Consider the following 25,525-nt stretch of genomic DNA (forward strand, 5'->3'; position numbering starts at 1 on the left):
GTGGCTCACACCTGTAATCCCAGCACTGTGGGAGGCCAAGGTGGGTGGATCACTTGAGGTCAGGAGTTCGACACCAGCCTGGCCAATATGGTGAAACCCTGTCTCTGCTAAAAATACAAAAATTAGCTGGGTGTGGTGTCGCGCGCTTGTAATCCCAGCTACTTGGGAGGCTGAGGCAGGACAATCACTTGAACCCAGGAAGCAGAGGTTGCAGTGAGCTGAGATCACGCCACTGCACTCCAGCCTGGGCATCACAGTGAGACTGTCAAAGGAAATGAAAGGAAAAAGGAAAGGAGAGGAGAGGAGTGTCACTAACTGGAGTGGGCAGAAAAAGGTTGTCAAGAGAGGCTAAAATAATTGATATTTAGAAAACATCTTGAAGGATAGTACCATGTTTGCAATTCCTTCATAGGTTTCCATTTGCAAGGATACCTCAAAGGTTATATATCACCTCCCAGGTATCATTACTACCTCTTTGGCCTCAGGAGGTTTTATGACCACAAGGAAAATGGTTGTGACTATTGGTACCTTAGGATCCACACTGCCCTGGTCCCCCAGAGGTATTGTTATATAAGGAACATTTTCTCACACATTGACTTCATTTTATTACAAATACTGCTGTTAAACCAGCTAAACAGAGCTATTACATAATATTTCCATAAGACATTGGGTGCAGTGTCGAGCAAGTTGTCAAACACAAATCCAATGACTATTCTCACTCATCCTTACATTAGCAAGTTTTGAAGAGTTGAGCTGATTTTCCGCTAAGACAAAATAGAGCACATCTTTCTAACTCACCCTAAACCTTTTCTGGGATTTTCCATCTTTTACCATACACTAGGCTCTACAAAGGGTTTTGCTCCTAAATATGTAGGCTCCTGGTAGCATTTCTTTTATTTTTTTCCTTCTGGTGAGAGCCACTAGCTGTCTGGTTGCAACTTACCAGAGAAAACTCTGTTCCTCTCAAGAGTCAGAGTGGGAGGTATAGCATTGAATAATATTATACAAATACTGGTTTCATTCTCACGGTGGTAGTTTCAGCTCTCCTGCTCTGAGCCCTGCTGTCTCCTTAGCCTCATGACAGAATAGGAGAAGGAAAATCACACAGCCGTGAACACTGTTAACTTCAAGTTTGCCTTTGTCATCTTCATATGTGTTGCTAGTTCACTGTAGGAGTGGGTCAACGTGCAATGATGTCTGTTTTTTCCCCATTAAAAAGAATAGTTCCCTGGCCCTCTACCTGAGGCTTCTATTTAATAGCAAGCACCTACTTGTGACAGGTGCCTTAGTCAACCAACACGCAGAACACAGACCTTCCTTTGAGAGAGTTTAGTTCTTTGAGCAAGACTTGGTTATTTTGTGCATTAAAACAAGTATATTTTAAATAGAACATAATGAGGGTTTCAAATAGAGGTTTCCCACAAATGGTTAGACAAGCAGAACATGAATGATCTGGCAAGGCCCTTAGAGGATGATTGCAAGGGAAAGAAGACAATTTAAGACAACGACAAGTCACAAAGGCTGCCCAAAACACATTTATGGACTTTTTTTTTTCGAAGTGGCAGAAGCATGTTAGCTGGGTAAACCTTTCAAATTATTTAAACTTAGCAGAAGATTACAAACACTCCAAAATGATCCTATCAGCAAAGCCAGGGCAAAACGTATGCCTACTTTTTTGTTAAAAATAATTTTTTAAAAAATACACTATCAAGCCATGACAAGACATGGAGGAATGTTAAATGAGTAATTAACTTGGTAAAATAAGCCAATCTAAAAAAGCTACATACCGTATGATTCTAACCATGTGATATTCTGGGAAAAACAAAACTATGGAGGCAGTAAAAAGATCCGTGGTTGCCAGGGATTGGGAGGGCAGGAGGGATGAACAGGCGGAGCACGGGGGATTTTCAGGGAAGTGAAACTCTTCTGTATGATACTGTAATGGTAGATGCATGCCCTTAGACATTTGGCCAAACCCACAGAATGTTCAACACCAAGAGTGAACCCTAATGTAAATGATGGGCTCTGGGAGATAACGATGTGTCGACATAGGTTCACTGATAGTAACAAATGCACCATGCTGGTGGGGATATTGACAGCGGGGGAGGCTGTGCATGGGAAGGGTGGCAGGCGGGGTATATGGGAATGTTCTGTACTTTCCATTTGCCTTTGCTATAAATCTGACACTACTATTAAAAAACAAAGTCTATTAAAAATAAAAGTAGAGCTTTTGACTTAAGGATTGTAGGGGTAAAAACTTTAACAGGCATTTATGGAACATCCACTGTGGAAAAGCCCCACTCTGGTAGCCAGCCTTCAAAATAGCCCCCACAATCCCAGCACCTTCTGCAATCAACCCCCTTCCACGTTGTACCAGGTTTGGTCTGTGTGACCAATAGAATATGGCAGAAGTAATGATGTGTCACTTCTGAACTGAGACAAAAGACATGCAGCATCCTTCTGGCTCACCCTTTCTCTCTTGGAACCTTTGTTTGAGGGGAAGCCAGCTGCCATGTCATGAGCGCCCACAGAGAGGCTTATGTGGTGAGGAACTGAGGGCTTTGGCTGACAGCCATGTAGGTGAGTGAGCCTCTAAGGAGATCCTCCTGCCAGGTCAAGGCTTTGGATGATGGCAGCCTGGCCAATATCTTTACTGCAATCGAGGTAGGAGACAAGATTCAACTCCAGAGGCAGAGCTCAGACACCAGACCAACCTGAGGACTAGCTAAAAAAGGGACGAGGCAGGAGATGCTTTTCATAAGACACACCCACCCACCAAAGTGCCATGTTGTTTACCATTGCCATGGCAACCCCCAGACGTTACCACCCCTTTCTATGGCAATAACCTGACAACCCAGAAGTTGCCACCCTTTTTCTAGAAGTTTCTGCATAAACTGCCCAAAATTTGCATATAATTAAAAATGGGCATAAATAGGCCTCTAGAACTGCCTCTGAGCTCCTGTTCTGGTCACACTGCCTATGGGGTAGCCCTGCTCTGCAGGGAGCAGCACCTCTGCTACTGCCGTGCACTGCCACTTCAATAAAAGTTACTAACACCACTGGCTCACCCTGGAATTCTTTCCTGGGCAAAGCCAAGAACCCTCCAATTTTGGGGCTTGCTCCTCCTGCATCACAACCTCTTGAGAAAGCCTGAGCCAGGACTACTCTGCTAAGTTGTCCCTGGAGTCCTCCCAGATTATATAGACATATGTGTGTGCAAAATTTATCTGAAAAAATTAACAAAATTTTGGCTTTTTTTAAAAAAAAAACCCACGACTTCTTCAGAAACTGCAAGAGGAATACATTTGTTTTATGCTGCTCAGTATTGGGGTAATTTCTTATGCGGCAATAGATAACTAACACACTTATGATAGATGCTGGGGAATACAAAGATGACACACTGTGGGAAGGAGAGACTTTGTTAGCGTCATTCACTTCCAACTGCCCATCTCCCAGGCCACTGCCTGGCACATAGCAGATGCTCAAAATATTTGTTGAGAGATTAAGATGCAGCCACTGCCTTTCAGATGCAGCCTTGGGAGGGGAAGACGATGCATAAAAGGGTAATTGCAATACAGGGAAGAATGAGGTCGGTGCGGAAGGGAGCGGTGACACAAGCAAAGTGCTCCCTGCACAGGTGGCGATGCATTCGGTGCCAGAGGTAGTCACAGAGTCTGCATGGAGGAGGCCACAATTCACCAGGGTGTGAAGGACAGCCCTTTCTAGATGGGCTGAACTCTGTTCTCTTTGTCTTCACTTCATAGTCCAATGCACAGGACTTATAAATTTGAAAACAGTGACTTTAAGGAGCAAACAGTCTTCCTCTCTGTGTGAACCATCTGCAGGAAGTACCAGACAAAGCTGTTCATGATTAACAGGTTGTCTGCAGACACAAGCATACACAAGACCAGAGCGCTGGAGAAAATGGTCAACAACCACTACGACAACAACAGGAAGAAGAAAAACTCTCCCAAGCTCAAACAGACTCATGGGAAAGATTCTTCCATTTTGCAGTGGCCTCCAGAAGTGAGGGTGGCATCTGGAAGATCAGGAAGCCAAGAGGTCTAGAGAGGGCAAGGCCAGTGGCTCTGAGCAAATACATAGAAATGAACAGTGACTTGCCAGAAGAGCCCAGAATGCCAGGCTGGGAGACGTTGTTCATCTCAGTGTGGAGCACGTGGCTGCTTGATGATTGCTGGGAGCAGCAGGTAGATGGTTTCTCCTCTGTAGGCATCCTCCCCTGCATACAGCCCGCACAATCTTGCCATAGCGGAGTGTCCCTGGGCTATTACTTTCTTAACATCACTCCACTTAAATACATTTAAACTTAAATTTCTTTGGAAGGAAACTTTATCATCATAAGTGGAAAATTAGTATCTTCCTATTATACATTAAAATAGATACCTGGCTGGGCCCGGTGGCTCACCCCTGTAATCCCAGCACTTTGGGAGGCCGAGGCAGATGGATGACCTGAGGTCAGGAGTTCAAGACCAGCCTGGCCAACATGGTGAAACCCCGTCTCTACTAAAAATACAAAAATTAGCTGGGCATGGTGGCAGGCACCTGTAACCCCAGCTACCCAGGAGGCCGAAGCAGGAGAATTGTTGGAACCTGGGAGGCAGAGGCTGCAGTGAACCAAAATCCTGCCACTGCACTCCAGTCTGGGCGACAAAGTGAGACTCTGTCTCAAAAAACAAAACAAAACAAAAAAAGTAGACACCTTAACAGATTTATACCTGTGTATCAGAGGCATCTTGAACACCACTATGCTGTATGTAGCCACATCCTGGGAAACACTGACTTTAATGAAAGTAACTAAGTCACAGTTCAGTGACGTATTGCAAGAAGAAAGTTGATACACACCAAGGAAATTTCATTTATAGAGAAGCAAAACCAAATTTTAGATGTTCAAGTTTTAACATGGTTCAGGCCAGGCAGTGGCTCATGACTTAATCCCAGCACTTCAGGAGGCTGAGATGGGAGGATTGCTTGAGCTCAGGAATTTAAAACCAGCCTGGGCAACATAATCTGACCCTATCTCTACAAAAAATTTTTTTAATTAGCCCGGGATGGTGGTGCCTGTATCCTAGCTACTAAAGAGACTGAGGCGGGAGGATCACTTGAGCCTAGGAGTTCAAGGCTGTAGTGAGCTGTGTCACCACTGCACTCCAGCCGAGTGGCAGAGCAAGACCCTGACTCCCAAAAATAGAAAAAAGTTCTAGAAGGTAGTATGTTAAGAATTAAGTACCACTGAAAGAACCATGTCAGAACCTTGCATGCATCTTTCACACCATCCTCATTATCAACCATTATCTCTTTACCTCTCTGGCGACCCCACTAGTCTCTAAGGTTCTCTGAGGCAAGGTGTGTCTCCCTGTCAGCCAGTGAACAGCAAAGCAAACACATGTGAACAGTAATTTTTGTGGCAAAGACTGTCTATTACATTTGCTGTATGCAAATAATTGACAAACTCTAATTGGCTGGAAAAACACATTTTTAGAGCAAACTTTTGGTCTGAAAAAATAAAAGCTGGGGCCGGGTATAGTGGCTCATGCTTGTAATCACAGCATTTTGGGAGGCAAGGTGGGCAGATCACTTGAGGTCAGGAGTTCAAGACCAGCCTGGCCAACATGACAAAACCCCATCTCTACTAAAAATACAAAAATTAGCCAGGCTTGGTGGTGCAGGCCTGTAATCCCAGCTACTCAGGAGGCTGAGGCAGGACAACTGCTGGAACCCGGGAGGCGGAGATTGCAGTGAGCCGAGATCGCGCCACTACACTCCAGCCTGGGTGACAGAGTGAGACTCTGTCTCAAATAAATAAATTAATTAATTAATTAAAAGCTGGGCTTTCTTTGCATATCCAGGGCCTCTGCTTGCTTCTTTGTGCCCATGCAGGTAAACTGTAGAAGCTAATCACTAGAACAGTATAGATACTTTACTCCTGGTTGAAAGTCAAAATCACACGTGGAGCTTCTTAGTCATACCAAGGCCTGAGCCTGCCCCTGGATGCTCACTCTCTGATTCAGTGGTGAAATCACAGATCCATGGCACGGAGGCCACAGCTCTGCAGCAAGGCATTTGTCATATCAAAAGGGAAGGTGAAGACACATTCTTGGAAAGCAAATGAAAAGTCTTACTATTATTAAGAGCTTGACTTATGGGGTGAAAAAAATTCCTTGATTTCTTTTCAATAGGACACGTCGAAAATGGGGTTGTATCAAAAGATTGTATTATTCCTAGAGGTAAACATTGTGAAGACTTCCTCCTACAACCAGGAGCAAGAATACCCCAAAGAATTTTTGCTAAGATACTGTATCCTGGGCGTAGGGAGATGTTTGGCAACGGACATTAAAGAACAGGAAAGTTTATATAAAAACAACACAACCCTGGCACCCTGAGCTGAGGATGAGTAGGGAGAGGGTCCCCCAGTGTCAGGCTACATTGTGGAGAGAACCTTGAACCTCTACAGCCCTCTTTCCCTGTATTAAGCAGGCAGCATCTCTCACAGTGCTTTGGGGGAAAAGCATGGGTCTGGGGCTCTGTGGAAGTCAATGCAAAGCCTGCCTCTGTCATGCATTAACTGTGAGACCATGAGCGAGTATTCCAGCAGTCCCCTTCATCAAAATGTCCTTTCCTTGAAAAACTAATATTTCAGTTTCTTAGTCATAATTTTAGAGCATTTTGGAGTTATCCAAATTTATTTCCCCCCTCCCATCTTAAAAGAAACTCACAAATTGGATCTGATAAAAATGAGTGTTTATTTCCAAAGAAACTGGCTCTGAACATAAAAAAAAAAAAACAGAAGGCAATGATTCCATTGTTACCTTCTTGAGTTTTAACAGCAACAAACATCTACTTTCTTCTTGTTGTCTTTGGTCCCACAGCTCATAAACAGCAGGTAGAGATAGCGTTTTATTGCTGGGAGGAACCTCAGAGCTCAGCTCATCCAAGGAGCTTTGTGAAACCCACCCAAGTCTGACTTCACGATGGTTACTCATCACTCACATTGTTCACTGTAACAGGCAGCCACAAATAACCTCTGTCTTTGAAGCTGCCACCACTCTCTGGCTTTCATGGGGACTCCATAGGGGAGGGAAGGAAAGTATGAAGCAGGGGCACTGCCACCGAGAGCCACCCACCTGAGTCCTGCCTGGAGTCACAGCGGACCCAGGGAAACAAGTCTCCCTGGGGCCTGGAAGGGTCCTCAACAACTGTGATGTTGTGAAGTCTATATCATCCTGGTCATCATCCTGAATCCTGGCAAAAAAAAAATCTTCTAAAGCTCTTGGGATTTCCAGAGTCATAAGAGTGATTTTTGTGTATTCATGAGATGACTGGATCTGGGGACCCCTAGATCACCTCAGGATGGAGGCTGGCCACTGGAGTGACCAAGGCAGGATTAGAGAGTTGGGACTTTCAGCCTTACCCCTAACCTCCAGGAAAAGAGAGAGGCTGAAGGTTGAGTTGATCATCAATAGCCAGCGATTTAATCAATCATGCCTACATAATGAAGCTTCCATAAAAACCCAAAAGGACTGGGTTTGGAGAGCTGGATGTGCAGAGGTTCCTGGAGGGCAGAACAGCTGGGGAAGGCATGGAAGGTCTGCACCCCTCCTCCCAGACCCACCCTGTGCACCTCTTCCCTCTGTTATTCATCTACACATCCTTTGTAATATCCTTTTCAATAAACCTGTAAATGTGAGTAAAGTGTTTCCCTGAGTTCTAGGAACCACTCAAGCAAATTAATCAAACCCAGGGTGGGAGTCCTGGGAACCCCGATTTATAGCCAGTCAATCAAAGGAAGTGGGTGCGGGGTGGGAGCAGTCTTGTGGGACTGGGCCCTCAACCTGTGGGATCGAAGGCTACCACCAGGTGCATCGCATCAGGATTGAATTGAACCAGAGGACACCCAGCTGGCATCCATTAGAGAACCCACTGCAGAATTGGCTGTTGATGGAGAGAAATCCTCATCGATTTTGGTAACCTGAAGTGAAGCATTCTGTGATGAGTGAGCGAATAGAAAAAAACATTTTGGTTTTTTTTCCTCTCTCCAGAACAACCAGCTGGGGTAGAGTGAACACCAGTGACCTCTGCCCTGCTGCATCCCAGGCCTGAGTCCTCAGGGCAGACGGCTCAGTGAGGGCACCCGGGGTAGGAGCCTGGTCTTCCACAGGGCCAGATGCACCCAAGCCTTTCACACCCACTTCTAAGTACAGGAGAGCAGGGGAAGGAGAGACAGCCTGGGCTAATTCCATGCAGATTTTACGATGGTCTGGGACAGATTCTCTCAGTACTTTCAGAGATCTCTCCATCTTGTCACTTTCACACAATGTGTGTTATTTTTCCTCCACCCCCATCCATGTCCCAAGTTACTCTGCATAAAAATTCTTGAGAACAAGCAAGGGTGTGTGTGCTTGTTTTTGGGAAGGGATGCCGGTGTGCGTCTTCTTCTGCAGCCGGGGCTGAGGGGTGGAGAGAGGAAGCTGGGGGAGGGGAGGGGAGGGCAGGGTGGCCAAGGTGAGCTGGGACACCACTGCAGCCATGCGGGAGAGAGCCTGAGAGCCCCCCAGGAAGAACAAGAGGTTCCTGGGGCTGGTGAAAGATGCCATTATTCACGCTGCAAATGCACAGTACACGGATTAGAAGCTATGCAGCATCAATGCAGTGAGACTCAAGCAGCAGGCTCAGGGTTCTGCCTAATTTCAGGCCAAAAGACCCTCCCCCTACAGAGTGGCCCCAGCTCCTTGTTCAGAAGATTCCCAGTTCCCCTCCTGGCCCTTTGTCAATGACAATAAGTCACTTAAAGATGTCTGCAAGTTGGAAGCCAGGTCTCAGCTAGTTCCATTTTTAAACCACTCCTCTTTCTGGGATGCTAATGCAACCTTCCGCCCACCTCCTGGGTCCACTTTGGTTTGATGAACTGGTTTCTTCTCTGGGCAGAAACAAATGAGTTGAATACACCTGTCTCACTCTCCCAATTCCTACCACCATTCAGTGGGAAGGGTGTCTGGCTTGGGAGACAGAAATGCTGAGAGCCTCCCCTGCCACTTGTAGGGGACTGAGTCATCCGTGTCCCTGAAGCCTCCAGCTCTGCTACCTACACACGAAAAACACAGCAGGCCATGCCAGAGGAGGGAGCTCAGCAGGTCGGGGCAAAGAGGATGGAGATGAGGTGCCCTAGGACTTTGGGTGCTCCTCGAAAAACTCCTCCCCACAAAACCTCACAGCCTCACCAGCAGTTTCTGCCCTGAGGCCACCCAGCAGGATCGCTTGAGCCCTCAGTCCTGGCTTAGCCAGCCCCCCTGCCTTAGTCCAGGCTGCCACAGCAAAGTACCACAGCCAGGGTGGCTTATAAACACAAATGTACTGCTCACAGTTTTGGAGGCTGGAAGTCCAAGACCAAGGCACCGGCAGATCAGGTGTCTACATAGCCGCCCCACTCCTCACGGTATACTCCCATGGCAGCAAGAGAGTGAGGGAGCCGCTGGGGTCCCTTTTATAGGGCACTTATCCCACCCACGCGGGCTCCACCCCCATGACCTAATCACCTCCCAGAGGCCCCACCTCCTAATCCCATCACTTTGGGCATTAGGATTTCAACATAGGAATTTGGAGGGGACACAAACATTCAGTCCATTGCACCCACAGAAAACCCAGGACTCCCCAGGCCCCCCCATCACCCACTGTTAATCCCAAACAGCTGTGTTTATCCTCCTTTCATGCCATCTCCCTCCCTGACTCCTGAAACCTTCCTGCATCGGCCACCGGACTCCCAGCGGATCAGCCGTGAAACCTCATTCCTTCAGCCTCTGTTGTAGGCGTTTCTTCTACTTTCTTGTTCTAAATGAGACCTGCTTCCTGCCTGCCTAACCTTTCCCATGAGGACTTTTCTTTTCCCATTCTCCTCATACACCAGTCATATGCCAGGGTGGTAGATGTTTCTCTTTGCTTCCTTCTAGAACTTTCCCTCTCCTTCCTCCCTAAAAACCCCCAGCACTTGTGTTCACTGTCATAAGACTTGACACTGCACCTCCCGGTTAAGAGCCACCTGCTCCTCCCCTCCCGGGATCCCTATCACTTCCCTGGCTCTCCTGATCCCCAGGTATCACTCCTTGTGGCCTCCTTACCTAATTTCAGCCTCCCTGGCCCGGGCCATTCGCTTCGAGCACAGGAAACATGGCTGGCCCAAGCAGGGATGGGCTCCGACTGTAAAAACCGCACTGGATTTTGAAGACTCAGCATGAGAGAAAAATACATAAATACCTCAACAAACTTTATAGCAATTACATGTCAAAATGATAATATATTGGATATACTGGATTCACTAAAGTGCACTAGTGTATTTCAGTTAGTTTCTTGTGTCTTTTTTTTTTTTTTTTTGAGACGGAGTCTTGCTCTGTCTCCCAGACTGCAGTGCAGTGGCGCGATCTTGGCTCACTGCAACCTCTGCCTCCCAGGTTCAAGCAATGATCCTGCCTCAGCCTCCCGAGTAGCTGGGATTACAGGTGCCCACCACCACATCTGGCTAATTTTTTTTTTTTTTAGGAGAGAAAAGATTTCACCATGTTGGCCAGGTTGGTTTTGAACTCCTGACCTCAGGTGATCTGCCCACCTTGGCCTCCCAAAATGCTGGGATTACAGGTGTGAGCCACCACACCTGGCCAGATTCTTGTGTCTTTTCACCTTTTAAGGTGGCTGCTAAGAACTTTGAAATTGCATGTGTGGCTCACCTTTCATTTCTAGTGGATTCTGCTGCTCTAGAAAGGCTTTTCACCAATCACTGAAATCTAAATCCCATGTTCAAGTGTCCCACTTTATAAGTGCCATGGCTCATCTTTATTTATTTATTTATTTATTTATTTATTTATTTATTTATTTTGAGACAGGCTCTCACTCTGTCGCCCAGGCTGAAGTGCAGTGGTGTGATCACAGCTCACTGCAGCCTTGACCGCCTGGTCAAGAGATCCTCAGGCCTCAGCCTCCCGAGTAGCTAGGGCTACAGGCGTGCACCACCACATCTGGCTAATTTTTAAAATTTTTTGTAGGTTGGAGGTCTCTCTGTGTTGCTCAGGCTGGTCTTGAACTCCTGGCCTCAAGCAATCCTCCCATCTCGGCCTCCCAAAGCACTGGGATTACAGACTTGAGCCACGGTGCCCGCCCTCATCTTCTTAGTGCAGTCCCTCAGGCCTCTGACTCTGGGGAGCCCCAGCCTCCCACAGACCATGCATCCCACTGCCTTTCCACCCTCTCACACCCTCCTATCCTTGCTGGCTCTCTTATCCTACTCCACTCCAGGATCCACGTTATCAGGTAACACACTCGCACTCCTCGCTCTTGTCTTGCTTCCTCACACTTGCACAGGGAAACTCTAACCCTGGTCAGGTCTAATTCCACCCACACAGTCGAGCACAGGTCGAAAAAGAAAACCATGCCCCTATGCCAATGGGGCTGATTTAAACTCAGAGCCTAAAGACCCAGGGGCACTGGCTATCCCTGGGCTCCCACCTTTCCCTCATCCCATCATCTCTCTCTGCCTCTCCCAGATGTGACTTCCCACTAGCTCCTCTTCTTCACTCTAGGTTTCCTATTTGACAGAAAAAACAGAAGCACTGCTCAGAGCCCCATGGGCAGGCCCAGGAGCAGAAGCAGACACACTGAAGGGATGCAAGGGTACTCACCCTAGGACCTCACATTTTTGGGGTGTGCTCTATGTATCCATTTGGAAGGACTCAATGTGGAATAACTCATGTAACCCTTGCAAAAGCGTATGAGCCAGGCGCTACGGGTTTCCCATTTCTTAGAGGAGGGGAAGATGAGGATAAGAGCTTGTTCAAGTTTTCCCAGCCAGCACTCAGCAGAGATGGGGTCTGAGTCCAGCCTGTTCAACTGCAGAGCCTGCCTGCCTTTTTTTTTTTTTTTTTGAGACGGAGTTGTACTCCGTTGCCCAGGCTGGAGTGCAATGGCGTGATCTTGGCTCACTGCAACCTCTGCCTCCCAGGTTCAAGCAATTCTCCTGCCTCAGTCTCCCAAGTAGCTGGGATTACAGGCGCACACCGCCATGCCACGCCTGGCTAATTTTTTTTGTATTTTAGTAGAGACGGGGTTCCACCATGTTGCCCAGGCTGGTCTCAAACTCCTGAGTTCAGGCAATCCACCCGCCTCGGCCTCCCAAAGTGCCAGAATTACAGGTGTGAGTCACCATGCCTGGCCCCAGAACCTGTCTTTTTAAGCACCACACAAAGCCATCCCCACAACAGAGAAGGTGAGACTTCAGCACTTTAGACTCAGGTATCAGAGCCGAGTGAGGCTGTGTGCGGGTCTGCACCAATGACGTGCCCACACCCTGAATTTCCGGCCCACTGAGTCACATTTAGGTAACCTTGCACTTCAGCCAGCCTTGTGCTGGTCTGCAGTAGGAGGGAGGAGAGAGGGGAGGACAGACCAGCTAGAGCGATGGTAAATTGCAGAAGTCATGGAGCCCTATTTCACACCTCTTTGTGCCCCTTGCTGCACACAGCACCTGCAGGATCCCTGAATATATTTTGCTGGAAGATGAAGATGAAGAAATGAATGAATGAGCAAGCAAGGAAGCAGAGGCCAGGAGCTATGACAGCAAGGTCTGTGGTGAGGAGAACTGGGGGATGCCATAAGGAATAACTGCCCTGGCCACTCATCACCCCCTCTACTCCAGGGACTACCAGAAGCCCACCTGCCCACCCAGGGCTCTGTCCTCACTGCGGGCCTCCTTCAAGCCCATCCACTCCAGACTGTGCCAGGCTAGTGGGACATGCCGGTGGCATCCCCCTCAGACCCTCCTCATTGCCCCCATCCTTAAAGTAATGCCACGCAGGAGATGGCATGGCCTAGGGCTGGGGCTTTGGCTGAAGACAGAGAGGGGATGCTCCAGGCCATGCCCATCTGCATGGAAAGGAGCCCCTGGTGCCTCTGTACCCCCTCCCTCCTCTTCCCAACGCCTCCTGGAAACAGCAGCCTCTACCCTGAGACAAGGAAACACATCCCTTGGCTCTTCTGGTAGCAAACCTCAGGGGGCCCCTGGGAGCAAAGTGCCTCCAATCAGGATGATGAAGGGACAGACACACATACGCCATAGAACCAGGAGCCCTCAGGGCCCAGTATTTCTAATATTCGAGAAACAGGACTAAAGGAACTTGCTCAATTTCCTGGAGTATCTAGGCCTCATGAGAATCCCACTAGTAACTAGAATGTTGCTTTCTTCAGCAGAAGGCCAGGATCAGCCCGAAAACACTCTCCAGGCCAGGGTCCCTGAGAAGGGGCATAGGTGTTTCCTGGGAGGCCCTGGGTGGCAGCAGCTCCTTCCACCTCCCTATCTCTCCCTCTCCTTCTTCCCCACCTCTGCAAGCTTTGCAGGGGACTCCCAAAGACCAGGGAGGGAAATAAATGTGGATTGAGGGGCTACTGTGTGCAAGGCGCTTTACCCGGGTTATATCATGTAATCCTCCCACAATGCCTGTGGGGTTAGTAACATTATTCTCACTTTGCAGACAAGGACACTCAAGATTAGCAGGTCAGGGCCCTGGCAGAAACAGAAGGCTCCCTCAGATTAGGACACATCACAGGGTTTCATAAAAGGAATGTCTCAAAGGTGTGGCCAGGGTGTGACACCCAGAAGGACAGAGCAGCATTTGCAGGCTGTAACCACCCTTGGGCCCAAAGGGTCAGGGATGGGAGCAGTTGCCAGAATCTGGAAGGGGAAAAGCCCAGGTGGACAGGGCAGCTTTAAAGGAGCTGTGGTCTTTGGTGGAGGGACAGGAGCAGCCCTGGGTGACTCCACAGGGCAGAAGCCGGAGGAGTAAGTGCTCCAGCTTCCCTGTCTCCCCTCACCCACTTCCTGCCGGGGCTCCCCCGTGAGTTAGAGTAAAGAACAGTGTACGGCACGTGGGGATGGCGGGACAAACAGAACCCCCTGCACTGGGTCTGAGTTCACGCATGCAAGGACAACACAACTCATGTGTGCACCATGGTTTCACATCCAGCCCTGACACACTGCAACACGTGTCACCAAGCCACTCCCATCTTATAGAGGGACAGCCCATTGGGCAAGAGAGACCTGGAGCACGCCTGGCCACTGGCTCCCCCGGGGACCACAGACCTGTCTAACAGAGCCATGCTCTCTGCTCGGCATGGGCTGTAGCTCTGAACTGGGTTAATAGTCCCCTCTCCTGCACCAGAGCCTGATGCGGCAACCTGTAAAGGGCGGTGACTCTCCCAGAGGCCCCAGCCAGCCCCTCCCAGGAAATCCATTCCCATCTTTGGGCAGCAGCCCAGCAGCCCTCAGCTGCGCCAAGTGAACCGGGGAGATCTGACGGATATGAAGGTAGATGAGGAGGATAATTTCATTTTATGAGGAAGGAACACAGGAATTGGGAGGCCGGGCCTGGAGGCAGCGAGCGGCCCGGCTGCAGGCGTCGGCAGCCGCCAGGAGCATGTGTAACTCATTACCCCCAGGTCCTATTTGCGGCCATGGATGACGCCACGAGTGGAGGGGGCTGGGGCCGTGGGGGCGAATGGGGCTGCAGTATTTTTCTGACACTAACACCTCTCTCTGGCCCTCGGAAAGTGCTGTGGAGGAACCAGGCCCAGCCAGTCCCCACCCACTCCAAGATCGGCCTCCTCCTCCACCTCCTGGCGCCAGACTGGAGAGGCCCCGGCTGCATATTGGGGAAACCAAGGCGGGAGAAAGGAAGGCGGGGGGGGGGGGGATGGGGGGCGGGAGGAGGGAGGCCAGATCACCGGTGCCTGGGGTTCTGTTCAGAGGGTGGTGTGAGTGAGCATCCATCAGAGGCCGCTAGAGGCAGCTTGGCTCAGGAACCTTCCAGGTCCTATTTGGGCTTGGCCCTTCCAAGCAGTTCCAGCCCCACAGGAGGATGCTCGGCTATTGCCCAGGATCCACGAGGTGAGGAGGATGGGGCCTTCCATCAACAGTGGGCCCCGAGGAGGACAGCAATGGCCAAGACGCAAGGGAGGAGGCAGATTCCAGAGGTGGCCCCGCCCAGGCATGCAGAGAAGGGAGGCTCTAAAGGCATCAGAGAGCAAGGGGTACCTGCGGGGCCTTGAAGGATGCAGGGACAGGACGAGCTGGAGGAGCTGGGCAAGGTGGCTGCTCAGGGAGGGGACAGAGAACCAAGGCACCCAACAGTCCCTCCTCTTCCCATCTCACCTGGCAAGTGAAGAAAGGGAAGGGATAAAGGCAGGGAGGGTGAAGAAAAATGAGGGGCGAGAAGGAAAGAGAAAAAAACAGCAGGTCCAGTGCAGAAGTGGAACGGTGCCTGCAGGAGCTGCTCTGCTAGGGGTGGGTCCCTTCCTCTGCGCTGAGGAAGCTCCCTGGGCATCGAGCCCCCGCTCAGCCCATACCCCAAGGGTGTCCCCTCACCTCCTCTCTTGCTTTTCCTGCTCTCACCTCTGGTGGTGGCTGCAGGGAGCTCCTTTCATCTCTGGACTGACCGCCTGCCCAAGCCCATAAAAGAGGGACTCCTCAGCACTTCTGCCTGCAGGAAGTGCTACCTTGTCCAATGGGTGAGCTGTCTGTAACCTGGCATTTCTTGTCCCTGTTTCTCAGGTGGATGGGCAGGAGGGCGTGTGTGGGTGAACCAGGTGAAGGCTGGTGCCTGGACAGGGGCACTCACGCTTGCTGGCTGGGTGAGTGTCTGTTGGGGGTGCCAGCAGCCACATCGTGAACAGAGCTTTTCCAGGCTTAAGGCAGATTCTGCACTTGGATTCCCACATGCCTCCTTGTCTATTTCCCAATTGGTTCCAAATCCAGAGGTGAGGGGAGTCACTCCTTGGCACCATCAGTCCAGCCCCGTGAAATCCCCATCCTGGGAAGGAGCCTGCATCTCAGGTAAGGAGACTCAGAGTCCGGTTCCAGCTCCACCACTGATGACTTGAGTGGACTTACCACATCATTTACCAACAATCACAAAGACTTCTGGGACACCTGCCACCTACAAGGTCCCGAAAGAATTCCAAGAGGAGCAAAACACAGTCCTGACCTCTCCGGTCTCAGTGAAGATGAGTCCTGCACTCCACAGCACATGGGCCATGAGAGTGGGGCAGCTCATTACACCCAGCAGGAACACTGGGGAGCCTGCCGGGGACCAGACCCGGGACTCAGCAGGTCCCACCACCAGGGAAGGCTGCATCTTACCTTCATGTCAGGGCTGTACTTTTGGGACTTTGCCTCCCCTGATCCCACTATCCCCATGGCCAGCCTCCAACAAAAAGTGCCATCTCTCCTCCCCTCTTCCCACCTCTCGCCCTCCATTGAAGGAGGAAGACCTGTAAGGGACTTGGAGCTTGTCCTGGACCTCACACTTCAGCGTCTTCATTTACTAAATAAAGGCTCAAGGGCGGCCCTGACCGGATTCAGGGTGCTGGCTCTCCCTTCCTTTCCCATCTCTTCCCAACTTCCCCCTCCTCCCTCCCTGCCTGGCCCCACACTTTCCTCTTCCTCTCCCATTTCACTCCGCAGAGATAAGGATCAAAGATGCAGCAAAACCCTTCTAAAGGGTTTCTAAAACAGATCAAATCTGGCTTGAATTTCCCCAAGTCAAGCTCATCATTTTCCTCTCTGAAATGAAAGGAAAAGGGGAAAAAATCAAATTGGAAGCCCACAAGCTTTGAAGTCACTAGCTTCATCTCAACACTCTACTCTGCCTGGGTTCCCCATATTCCAGCCCCCAACCTGGCAGCCAGGAATGAAGATGGACCCAGAGAATTCGGCAATCAGGTGTAGACGGTGAATGCTTTGCCACATTTAGACTTCAAGGACCCCTCTGTTTATCCATCCATTCATTCATTCATCTATTTATTTATTCATTCATCTATCCATTCATTCATCCATCCATTCATTCATCCATCCATCCATTCATTCATCCATCCATTCATTCATCCATCCATTCATTCACCCATCCATTCATTCATCCATCCATTCATCCATCCATCCATGCATCCATCCATCCATTCATTCACCCATCCATTCATTCATCCATCCATTCACCCATCCATCCATGCATCATCCATCCATTCATCCATCCATCCAGCTATCCATCTATCCATTCATTATTCATCCATTTATTCATTCATTCATATATCCATTCATTCATTCATCCATCCATTCATTCATCCATCCATTCACCCACTCATCCATCCATTCATCCATCCTTTCATCTATCCATCTATTCATCCATCCAGCTATCCATCCATCCATCCATCCATTCATTCATTTACTCATTCATCCATCCATTCATTCATTCATCCATTCACCCATCCATCCATCTATCCATTCATTCATCCATCCATCTATTCCCTTCATTCATCCATCCACCCATTCATCCATTCATTCAAAAAATGCCTAGTGAGCACTTATGTATGCTGGGCTCAGGAGACATCAATAAGCAAAACAGAGATGCCTGCTGTGGTCCAGCCTATATTCTTGCCTCGGGGAATGGATAATAAATGATACATGTAAATAAGGAGACTACAGTGTCATAAGGAAGTCAGACCACGGAAGAAAGGAAAAAAGAGTCAGGGAAAGGGGGATGGAAACTCAGGCATCGCAGAAGGTGGGAGCTGAGCTAAGTCCTGGGGGAGGTGAGAGCATGGACCAAGTGGGAGGGGGCAGTAATGCACGCTGGGGGATGCCAGGGAAGCACCCTTCTAAGGGCAAAAGCCCCAGGTGAGCAAGTCAGAGATTCCCTGCCAAGGTTGGGGCAGCACAGAGGGGAGAGGCACAGGACCTCTTGGGCACATTGTCAGCACCCGAGTTTTCACTCCTGCTGAAGTGGGAGCCACAGCCATGCTTTGCCCAGCATAGTATCACATTCTAACTTGGGGTTGAAAAGGGCCACACTCTTAATTCAATGGCCAGGTCCAATTTTACACACAGAATTCTAGAACCAGATAGGACCTCAGAGATAACCCCCTGCATCCCCATTTGGCAGATGAGTACACTGAGGCCCACAGAGGGTCACATGCCCAGGAGGCACTAGTCAGCCTGAGATGAGTACACTGAGGCCCACAGAGGCCCAGGAGGCACGAATCAGCCTGGACTCCACACCTCTCAACCTCTGCTGTCTGCCCTGCACCTGGGCCCTAGCATCAGGGAACCCTGGGACAGGACATGGCTAGCATGGCTCCCAAAGTGCCCTCTGACAGAGCTCCCCACAGAGGAGGGGCCCAGAAGGCGCAGTGGCTAGGGTTGCTGTTAATTTCCAGTCGTTCTGGTCCAAATGAGCTTTTTAAAAAAACAATCTGGGGTTCAGAAAAAGGGAGAGTAAGATGAGGTACTAGGAAGTGGGTATGGTGGTCCCAGGGACATCTGACCCCTCCCACCCCTGAGGCCCCCCAGGCTGGCCCTGATAGTCCTCTCCAATCACCCCACTGTGCTGTACCCAGTCTTTCTTGCCAAACCAAGCCCCTTTGCTGATGTGCCAGTGGATATGGATGCCACCTTCCCCTTTGCGGATGGACTGATGGGAGCTCTGCATGGGACCAGAACCCCAGGCCTTCTCCTCTGCCTGACTGGTGTGAGCCTTACAGAAACCTGACCCAGCTTGGTGTCACACAAATAGGAATATCTTTCCCACATCTTCTCTTAGACAATCTCATTCAGTCTTCCAGCCCTTTTCCAGAAAGCCCTCTGCTCGCCTGACTTTATTATTCACACACATTTTGGCCTACTGTATATTATAGGCAGTTGTTCCCATGCCAGCCTCTTCTACTGGGATCATAAGCCCTTTGAGGACAGAGACTTTTTAAATTTGTGTTTGGAGAATCCCTGGCTGCTCACCCTGGCCTGACACATCGTGGATCCTCAAAATATGTTTGTCGATTGGAATCCAGAAGAAGAGCCACCATGGTGGACAATCCTAGGGCTGGGTGAGCAGGTTCATTGGTCAGAAGCCCAAATCTCCTTGTGTCCTCTGCCTGCGGAGACTCTCCCCACTCCCTGCCTCTCTAAGCCACCACGGTTCTTTCCCTACACTCAGCGCCTTGTGGGAGGAATGCAGGGTCGGAGGAAGAGAAGAGTGGAGTCATTGCTCTTGAGTAATTTCAAGAGGCAGTTGGCAGAGTGGAGCAAAACAAGAGAGGAAAAGGCCTGTCTCTCCTTGGCCGGAAGTCTTTGCAAGGCTCCTCAGTAAGCTTCATTCTATTTCTCTTTGACGTGGGGGCAATGCTCTCCTCTCTAACATGCGCTGCATGCAGCAAGAACTTATCAGTCATCTACTGGGTGCACAGGAGCCAAGCTGGTGGAAAAGTGCTCTGGGCTCCTCCAAAGGAAGCTGCATCACTTGGATCTCCAGGGTTTTAGCAAATAAGCAGCCCCTGAGATGCAAGGCCTTCTGGGTCACTGGCCTGGGGACCCCTTTCTGTGGCAAGACCAGGGCCTTGCACCCAGGGGCAGGATGAGCACCTTGGAGAGCTCTTTGCCCCTCACGAGTGCTTCAGGAAGTGGGTGGGAGGCCCCTCTCCTCACCTGAGAGGGTCTGCACTGACTGGCTCAGAGGCCCTTGCCTGACCCTAGTCTCTCTCTCTCAGGAGCAGAAGCATGGCCCTCGGAGTCGGGAGGCTCCGTGCTGGACCACCATAAGACTGATGGACTGTGAAATCTGTCCATCTGTAAAATGAGTACTCATCTTGCTGACAGGTTTGTTGAAGTGAATGAATGAGAAAACCCATGGAGAAGACCTTTTAAAGCATAAAGTTCAATATATGCACTATTACATGAGGAGGTCACAAGCACTTAAAGGCAATGCCAAGGTTGGGTGGCAGTAGGGCTCCTTCCCCACCCCCAGGCCAGATCTTGTGCCCCAAGTCTGAGCCAGCTGCACTCACCATCCTCACACAGGTTCAGCTTGGACAGGCTCCTGCCATCAAAGGAATCCTCACAGATGGAGCTGGTGTCACAGTCGCTGACGGTGTGTAGGTACATAGCTTTGTTCTCCATCACGCCCTGCAACAGCTGCAGAGAAGGCAAGAGGGGAGGAGAGGGAGGACGAAGGCCGGGAGAGAGACAGAGAATCAACTGTAGGTGGAAACAGAAGCAAATGGATAGAACAAGGTGCCCACCCCTGACCCTGAGCCTGAACACCGGGACCCTCTGCTCATCACCAGGACCCAGGTGCCATCCTCCAGGTCCTTGGGGCCGTGATGCCCCCACTCCCAGCTTCCTCAGGGCTTCAGAAGACCAAGGCCCTTGGGCCTTTCTGATGGTGGGATGTGTCCATTCCTTTCAACAACTCTCAGTGGGGCTGGAATCCTGAGCTGGGGCCACTGTGGGTTACACTGGGTGGGGCCAGGAGGAGGGAACCCTGCTGACTCAAAAGGTAACCTGGGAGCAGGCTCTGAGCCCTCAGAAGCCCGGGGCATGCCAGAGAGACTTGAGCTTCTGTTCTGTGTTGGAAATGAAGGAAGGAAACTAGATACGAAGGGGCATTCAGAGGGGGTACAGAGACCACTTGCAAACAAAGCTGAGCAGACCAGGACTGCTCCCAAATCCAACAGGGCTGGCATGTTGGAAGGAGCTTGGCTCAGTAGGACCACAGCAGGGATTCATCTACTGTGGTGGGGCCCGAGGAGCAGGGAGCCTCTGAAGGGACACCCAGGCACTAAGCATCTGGACAGCTTTAGGCCAGGGGAGGGCTTCTGTCTGCATGGCCCCCAGAGGCTGACTCATTGGGTCTCTGGGTCTACGCCATGATGGTCCAGGGAGCATATACATTGACTTAGGAGAATCCTATGCTCTTTGAAAGGAAACAGCCTGTTGACGCAACAATGTGTACAACACGATCCCATTTTGTAAGAGATGCACGCGTAAGGTGCGTGTGGATGTAAGACGCTATGATGGCTCCGGGTGAGAAATGTATTACAGGACTCTGGCTGGAAGGGATTGTGGGGATTTAATATTCCTTTTTGCTTTCAGATTTTCTGGGTTTTCTATGATGCATTTACATTCCTTATGTAATGAGAAGAATCTGTTTTTTAAGCCAAATTACAAAGTATATACATCAATTACTTGATATTGTTTTTGTCACATAAATGCTCAGTGACTTTACAAATTATTCTCTACTTTCATCAAGGTTCCAGCCATGAGTTTATCTTGACCTTTGCTTCTGATTCTCTTTAACTATCTGGACATTTAACCAAAGAACAGCTTTTTTTTTGTTGTTTAAATAATAAATCCTTTAGAAGATAAAAGCCCCATGAGGATGGGTCCCAGGCCCAGTATGGGGCAAACTCAACCCTTCGACCCAGAGGAGGCTGGGAGGAGAGGATGCAGGGCTGGCAGGTGGCAGTGGGGGGACAATGCCTGTTGATTGAGAGATCAGTCAATCAGTTTCTCTTCAGAGGGAGGGTGGGCAAGGAGGCGTGGCAACTTTCATAAATAGACATAATCAGGGAAGGCGGCTGGCGGGGTTGCTCTGCAGCAGAGCAAAACATGAATTCCGTATTTTCTTTCTTCTTTTTTTTTTTTCTGTTTCTTTCTTTCTTTCTTTCTTTCTTTTTTGAGACAGGGTCTCACTCTGTTGCCCAGGCTGGATGGCAGTGGTGCAGTCTTGGCTCACTGCAACCTCCGCCTCCCGGGCTCAAGTGATCCTCCCAACTCATCCTCCTGAGTAGCTGGGATTACAGGCACAAGCCACCATGTCCAGCTAATTTTTTGCAGAGATGGGGTTTCACCATGTTGGCCAGGCTGGTCTGGAACTCCTGGAGTCAAGCGCTCCACTGGCCTCAGCCTCCCAAAGTGCTGAGATTACAGGTGTGAGCCACTGCACCCAGCTGAAGCCCCTATTTTCATGACTTGAGCTTGGCCTCCACAGACCTCTAACATTTGGGCTGAGAAGAGACCAGAACTGACCAGTCACTGTATACATGTCCTTCTAATGACCCAGGAGGGCTGGACGCCTCTGCTGTTAGCCCTTCTGTACATCCCCCATAACGGGCACACACACGCATGTGCACACACACAGCCTTGGGGCTCCCAGTATCTGCGGGCCTCTCCTCCAGCCTATGGGAGGGATGGAACAGGGGGTGGTCCTCGGCTCTGCCAGGATCTCTCCTCCCTGCCCCAGACACCACCCACTCTGGCTTCCCTGTGCTGCAGTGGTGTCCAGTTCACTGGGCTCCCAATTCCGGCCCTCCACCCAATGCCTCCACCCAGGCAAGGCCTCTAGGTGGGGCCGCGGGCAGCTCCAGCACTGCTAAGCTGCAAGGGACCCTCCCTCATTTCATGAGCACTGTGTGCGGCACTCCTCCCTCTGGCTTCACTCCTTGCGGGGCTGTGAAGCAGGAGGCCAATGTCTCTTTTGCCTGCAATAACCCTCCCTCTGCCAAAGGCAATAGCCTCTGCTTCCCAGAGGCCACACAGAGCCAGACAGGGCGCTGCCCCTGGGGAGTGGAGGTGTGAGGCCCCACTGCCATTTCCACCTTCCTCCTCTTCTGGTCAGCTCCTGGGACGGGGCTGGAATGCACGGCTTGTTAGCCAGAATGTGTGTGAAGGGCAGCTGTCTACTTCCTCCTCCCCACCCCTCAGCTAGTCCAGCAGGAGCCCAGGGGATCTGCTTGGGGAGAGGGACTGGGGCCGAGCGGGGCCAGATGTGAGTGCACAGGGCTTGGAAAAGCTCAGACAACTCTACTCATGTTTGTTACTTGGAAATGAAACCTACGCATGTTCTGTCTGCCCAAGGTTTCTTGGGGGCTGTTTTTCTTTCTTGGGGGAGGAAGCAGGCATTGGGACCCTCAGATCATGGATCTTACTGTCTTTGGACCAAGTCTGTGCTCTAGAAGATGAAACTGATGGCAAGTGCTCCTCCCAGGAGCACTGTGATGGGGGTAGGCTGATGGCATTTGCATTCCGTCCCTCCCATTTTAAACATAAGCCATCCCAGACCAAAGAGACAAAGGAAGGAATAGATATCAGAGCAGGAAGAGGCCCCGGGCACAGTTTTCCTACACAGGGCACTGGCTCAGCTGCAGGGTTGCTTTGTTTGGGAATTGCATGTCAGCCCCTTTGGTGACCACTTTCTGGGTCCCAGATCAGGCAGAGAAGAGAATCCCACCTCAGACTGCCAGCCAGTGTACTCCAGCAGGTGGGGATCCTGGGACTGAGGCAGGGCTCTGAGAGCTTGAAGCACATGGGCGAGATGTGGAAGCCACAGTGACCTGTGGATGAAGCCCAAGGAGACTGGACCTCAACTTGCAACTCAAAGAGGGAGGTCTTGCTCTAACAGGGAGGTGTCACCCTCTCCACTAACCTCTTGGCAATCATGATTTACTTCCAGACAATTTCACCCAAGGCACTTAGAAGGGCAGGTTCAGAGCCAGGGATCTGCTTCTAGATTCTGCATTTTAGAGCTGGAAAAGCCCTCAGCCATCTGTGCCCTGCAGCCCTGTGCCCTGGGGCCATCTGCGCCCTGCAGGCCTGGCTCTCTGCAGGAATGCAGGGAACACAGAAGCCAAGGGCTCCCATCCTAGCTCCTCTGCATATTGGTTTCTTGGGGGAACTTGGCTCAATTACCTGACCTCATTCAGCCTCAGGTACATCACCTCTAAGATGGGAAGGTGGGTAGCTGCTGGTCACCCAGGATCACTGTGAGCCTCCCGTGAGATAATGCATGTGGCATGACTTTATGAACAAGGTCACTCAGGGGAGCTGGTGGCAGTCTGATGAGAAAAAGCATCCCCCAGCGTCTTCTGACTCTTCCTGGCAGCCAGGTAAGGGGGTGTCCAGGTTCCCAAGGCCTCCCTCCTACCTAGCCAGTCTCAGAAACAAAGCTGTTTGAAGTTCCCTTTGCAAAAGGCAATCGCAAATGCACTCTAGGGCTGATATCAGGACCCTGGCTCTTCAATCCTTCTCTGGAGATCAGAAGGACTCCATTAATTCCTCCTCTGAGTGGGTAGCACGAGCCTCATTTGCTCCTACCAAGTCAGTTTCTCTGGGTACCCGCATCTAACTCTGCAGGGTTTATGGCTTTTCTTTGGATTACCTCACTTTAAACTCATCAAAACCAAGGAAAAAAATCACATGAGTGTGGCCCTTCTCCAAAGAGAGAATCGCTAAGGAGGTTTTAAATGTTTTCCTCCTCTAACTGTACTTAGTTAAGCTAAATCATAACCCAAAGCTGGACAGAGACAGATATTTTAGAAATAACCTCTCCCCACATATATCCCACCACTGGCACATGCACACGCACAGACATGCACACACACACATGCACACACACACACATGCACACACACGAAGCCATGGAGAGGAGCTGTCACCTGAGCCATCTGCACCCTGAGTAGGCTCTTGGGCTGTGACATGAGTCAGGTGGAGTAGCCACCAAGGCAATAGCTTCCCTCTGGCACCCAAAATGCAGGCTCACATTCTCTCCAGCCCAGGCAGTTGGATGAGGGCCTGGCAGATATCTGCGGGTCCAGCTAGCGGGGACCTTCCCACCTGGAGAAGGCACCTCCAGGCTCTAGGTCTGAAGTTTCCCAAACTCTGTACTCCTCTCCATCCAGTTCATTCCAGTCTCCTCCAGCTGTCTTTGAGACAGCATGCCCAGGAGAAAGGACAAAATTAGTACCAAGACTCACCTGAGTGCCCCTGGCTGAGGCTGTAGAGCCTTGTCCCCTCAGATCCCAGCATTTGCCATGGTGGCCAGAGAGCTGGCTGCCACCACGCTGAGACCCAGGCCGCCCCTCGGACCGCGTCCCCACAGCCAGCCAAATCCAGATGGAGTCATAGAAAGGGGCTGCAGGGGCGCCCAGGGACGAGTCTCAGAGCAGGACCACAGGGGCCACTTCTGCAGAAGGACCAGGTCAAGATGCAACCTGTGGCAGAGTGGGGGTCTGGGCCTGGGGGACCCAGAATGGGGGGTGTGCGCCTGGGACTCCCTGTCCTTGGTGCCTGGTCCTGGGTAGCGATCAGGAGATGTTCTGAGGAGGCACCGGCAGCTCCTCTAGGTACTGCCTGAGATGCGAACTGCAGCTGCTCTCGCCGCCAGTCTGTATAAAATAAAGTTCCTGGAGCAGTTGCGGAGGCTTCTGCAGCGGGGTCTGGAATACGGCCCCCCTCCTGCGGCCAATCGTGGCATTACAGCCCCGTGTGGGAACGCCCGCTGGGCCCAGAGCAGCGCGGTCGGCCTTGGCCTTGGGACTCCAACACCCCGGTCTAAAGGTCCTGCTCAAAATACTTTTTGGAAGACTTCTGGGGGAGTGGCAGCTAGACCTGGCTTATGAGCCACGCAAGAAAACCAGTCTTGTAAATTTATTTATAGCACAGAATTGGCATGGCTCAATTCATTCACCAAGCTTGGCACAGAGTTACTTCATGTATTTTCCTGGAGTCACATTCATCCTCAGTGGACACGGATTGGCCACACTGGGGGTAGTCAGGAAAATGCCCCAGGGGGTTCCTCGGAACTCAGCAGCAGAATCAGCGTTTCTGGCTCATTAACGCTGCACAGGGGCTGGGGCGTGCAGGATGAAGACTAGC

General features: G+C 50.7%; 1 protein-coding gene across 2 annotated transcripts in view; it reads right to left on the reverse strand.

Annotated features, from left to right (window-relative positions):
• The window catches only part of SCARA5 (scavenger receptor class A member 5), a 125,930-nt gene extending 100,835 nt beyond the window's left edge, over positions 1 to 25,095 (reverse strand). Inside the window, exons 1-2 of one of the 2 annotated variants that reach the window (XM_016959272.4) lie at positions 24,625 to 25,095; positions 19,879 to 20,005 (exon numbers count right to left, since the gene is read on the reverse strand). In XM_016959272.4, the coding sequence (XP_016814761.3) occupies positions 19,879 to 19,990 (112 nt within the window). In that variant the 5' untranslated portion in view covers positions 19,991 to 20,005; positions 24,625 to 25,095. The remainder of the gene's footprint in view (positions 1 to 19,878; positions 20,006 to 24,624) is intronic. The other variant, XM_024345099.3, reaches the window with a different exon arrangement.
• Positions 25,096 to 25,525: the final 430 nt, after the last annotated feature.

The sequence above is a fragment of the Pan troglodytes genome, chromosome 7 (genome assembly GCF_028858775.2).
Source record: "Pan troglodytes isolate AG18354 chromosome 7, NHGRI_mPanTro3-v2.0_pri, whole genome shotgun sequence".
NCBI classification, from domain to species: domain Eukaryota; kingdom Metazoa; phylum Chordata; class Mammalia; order Primates; family Hominidae; genus Pan; species Pan troglodytes.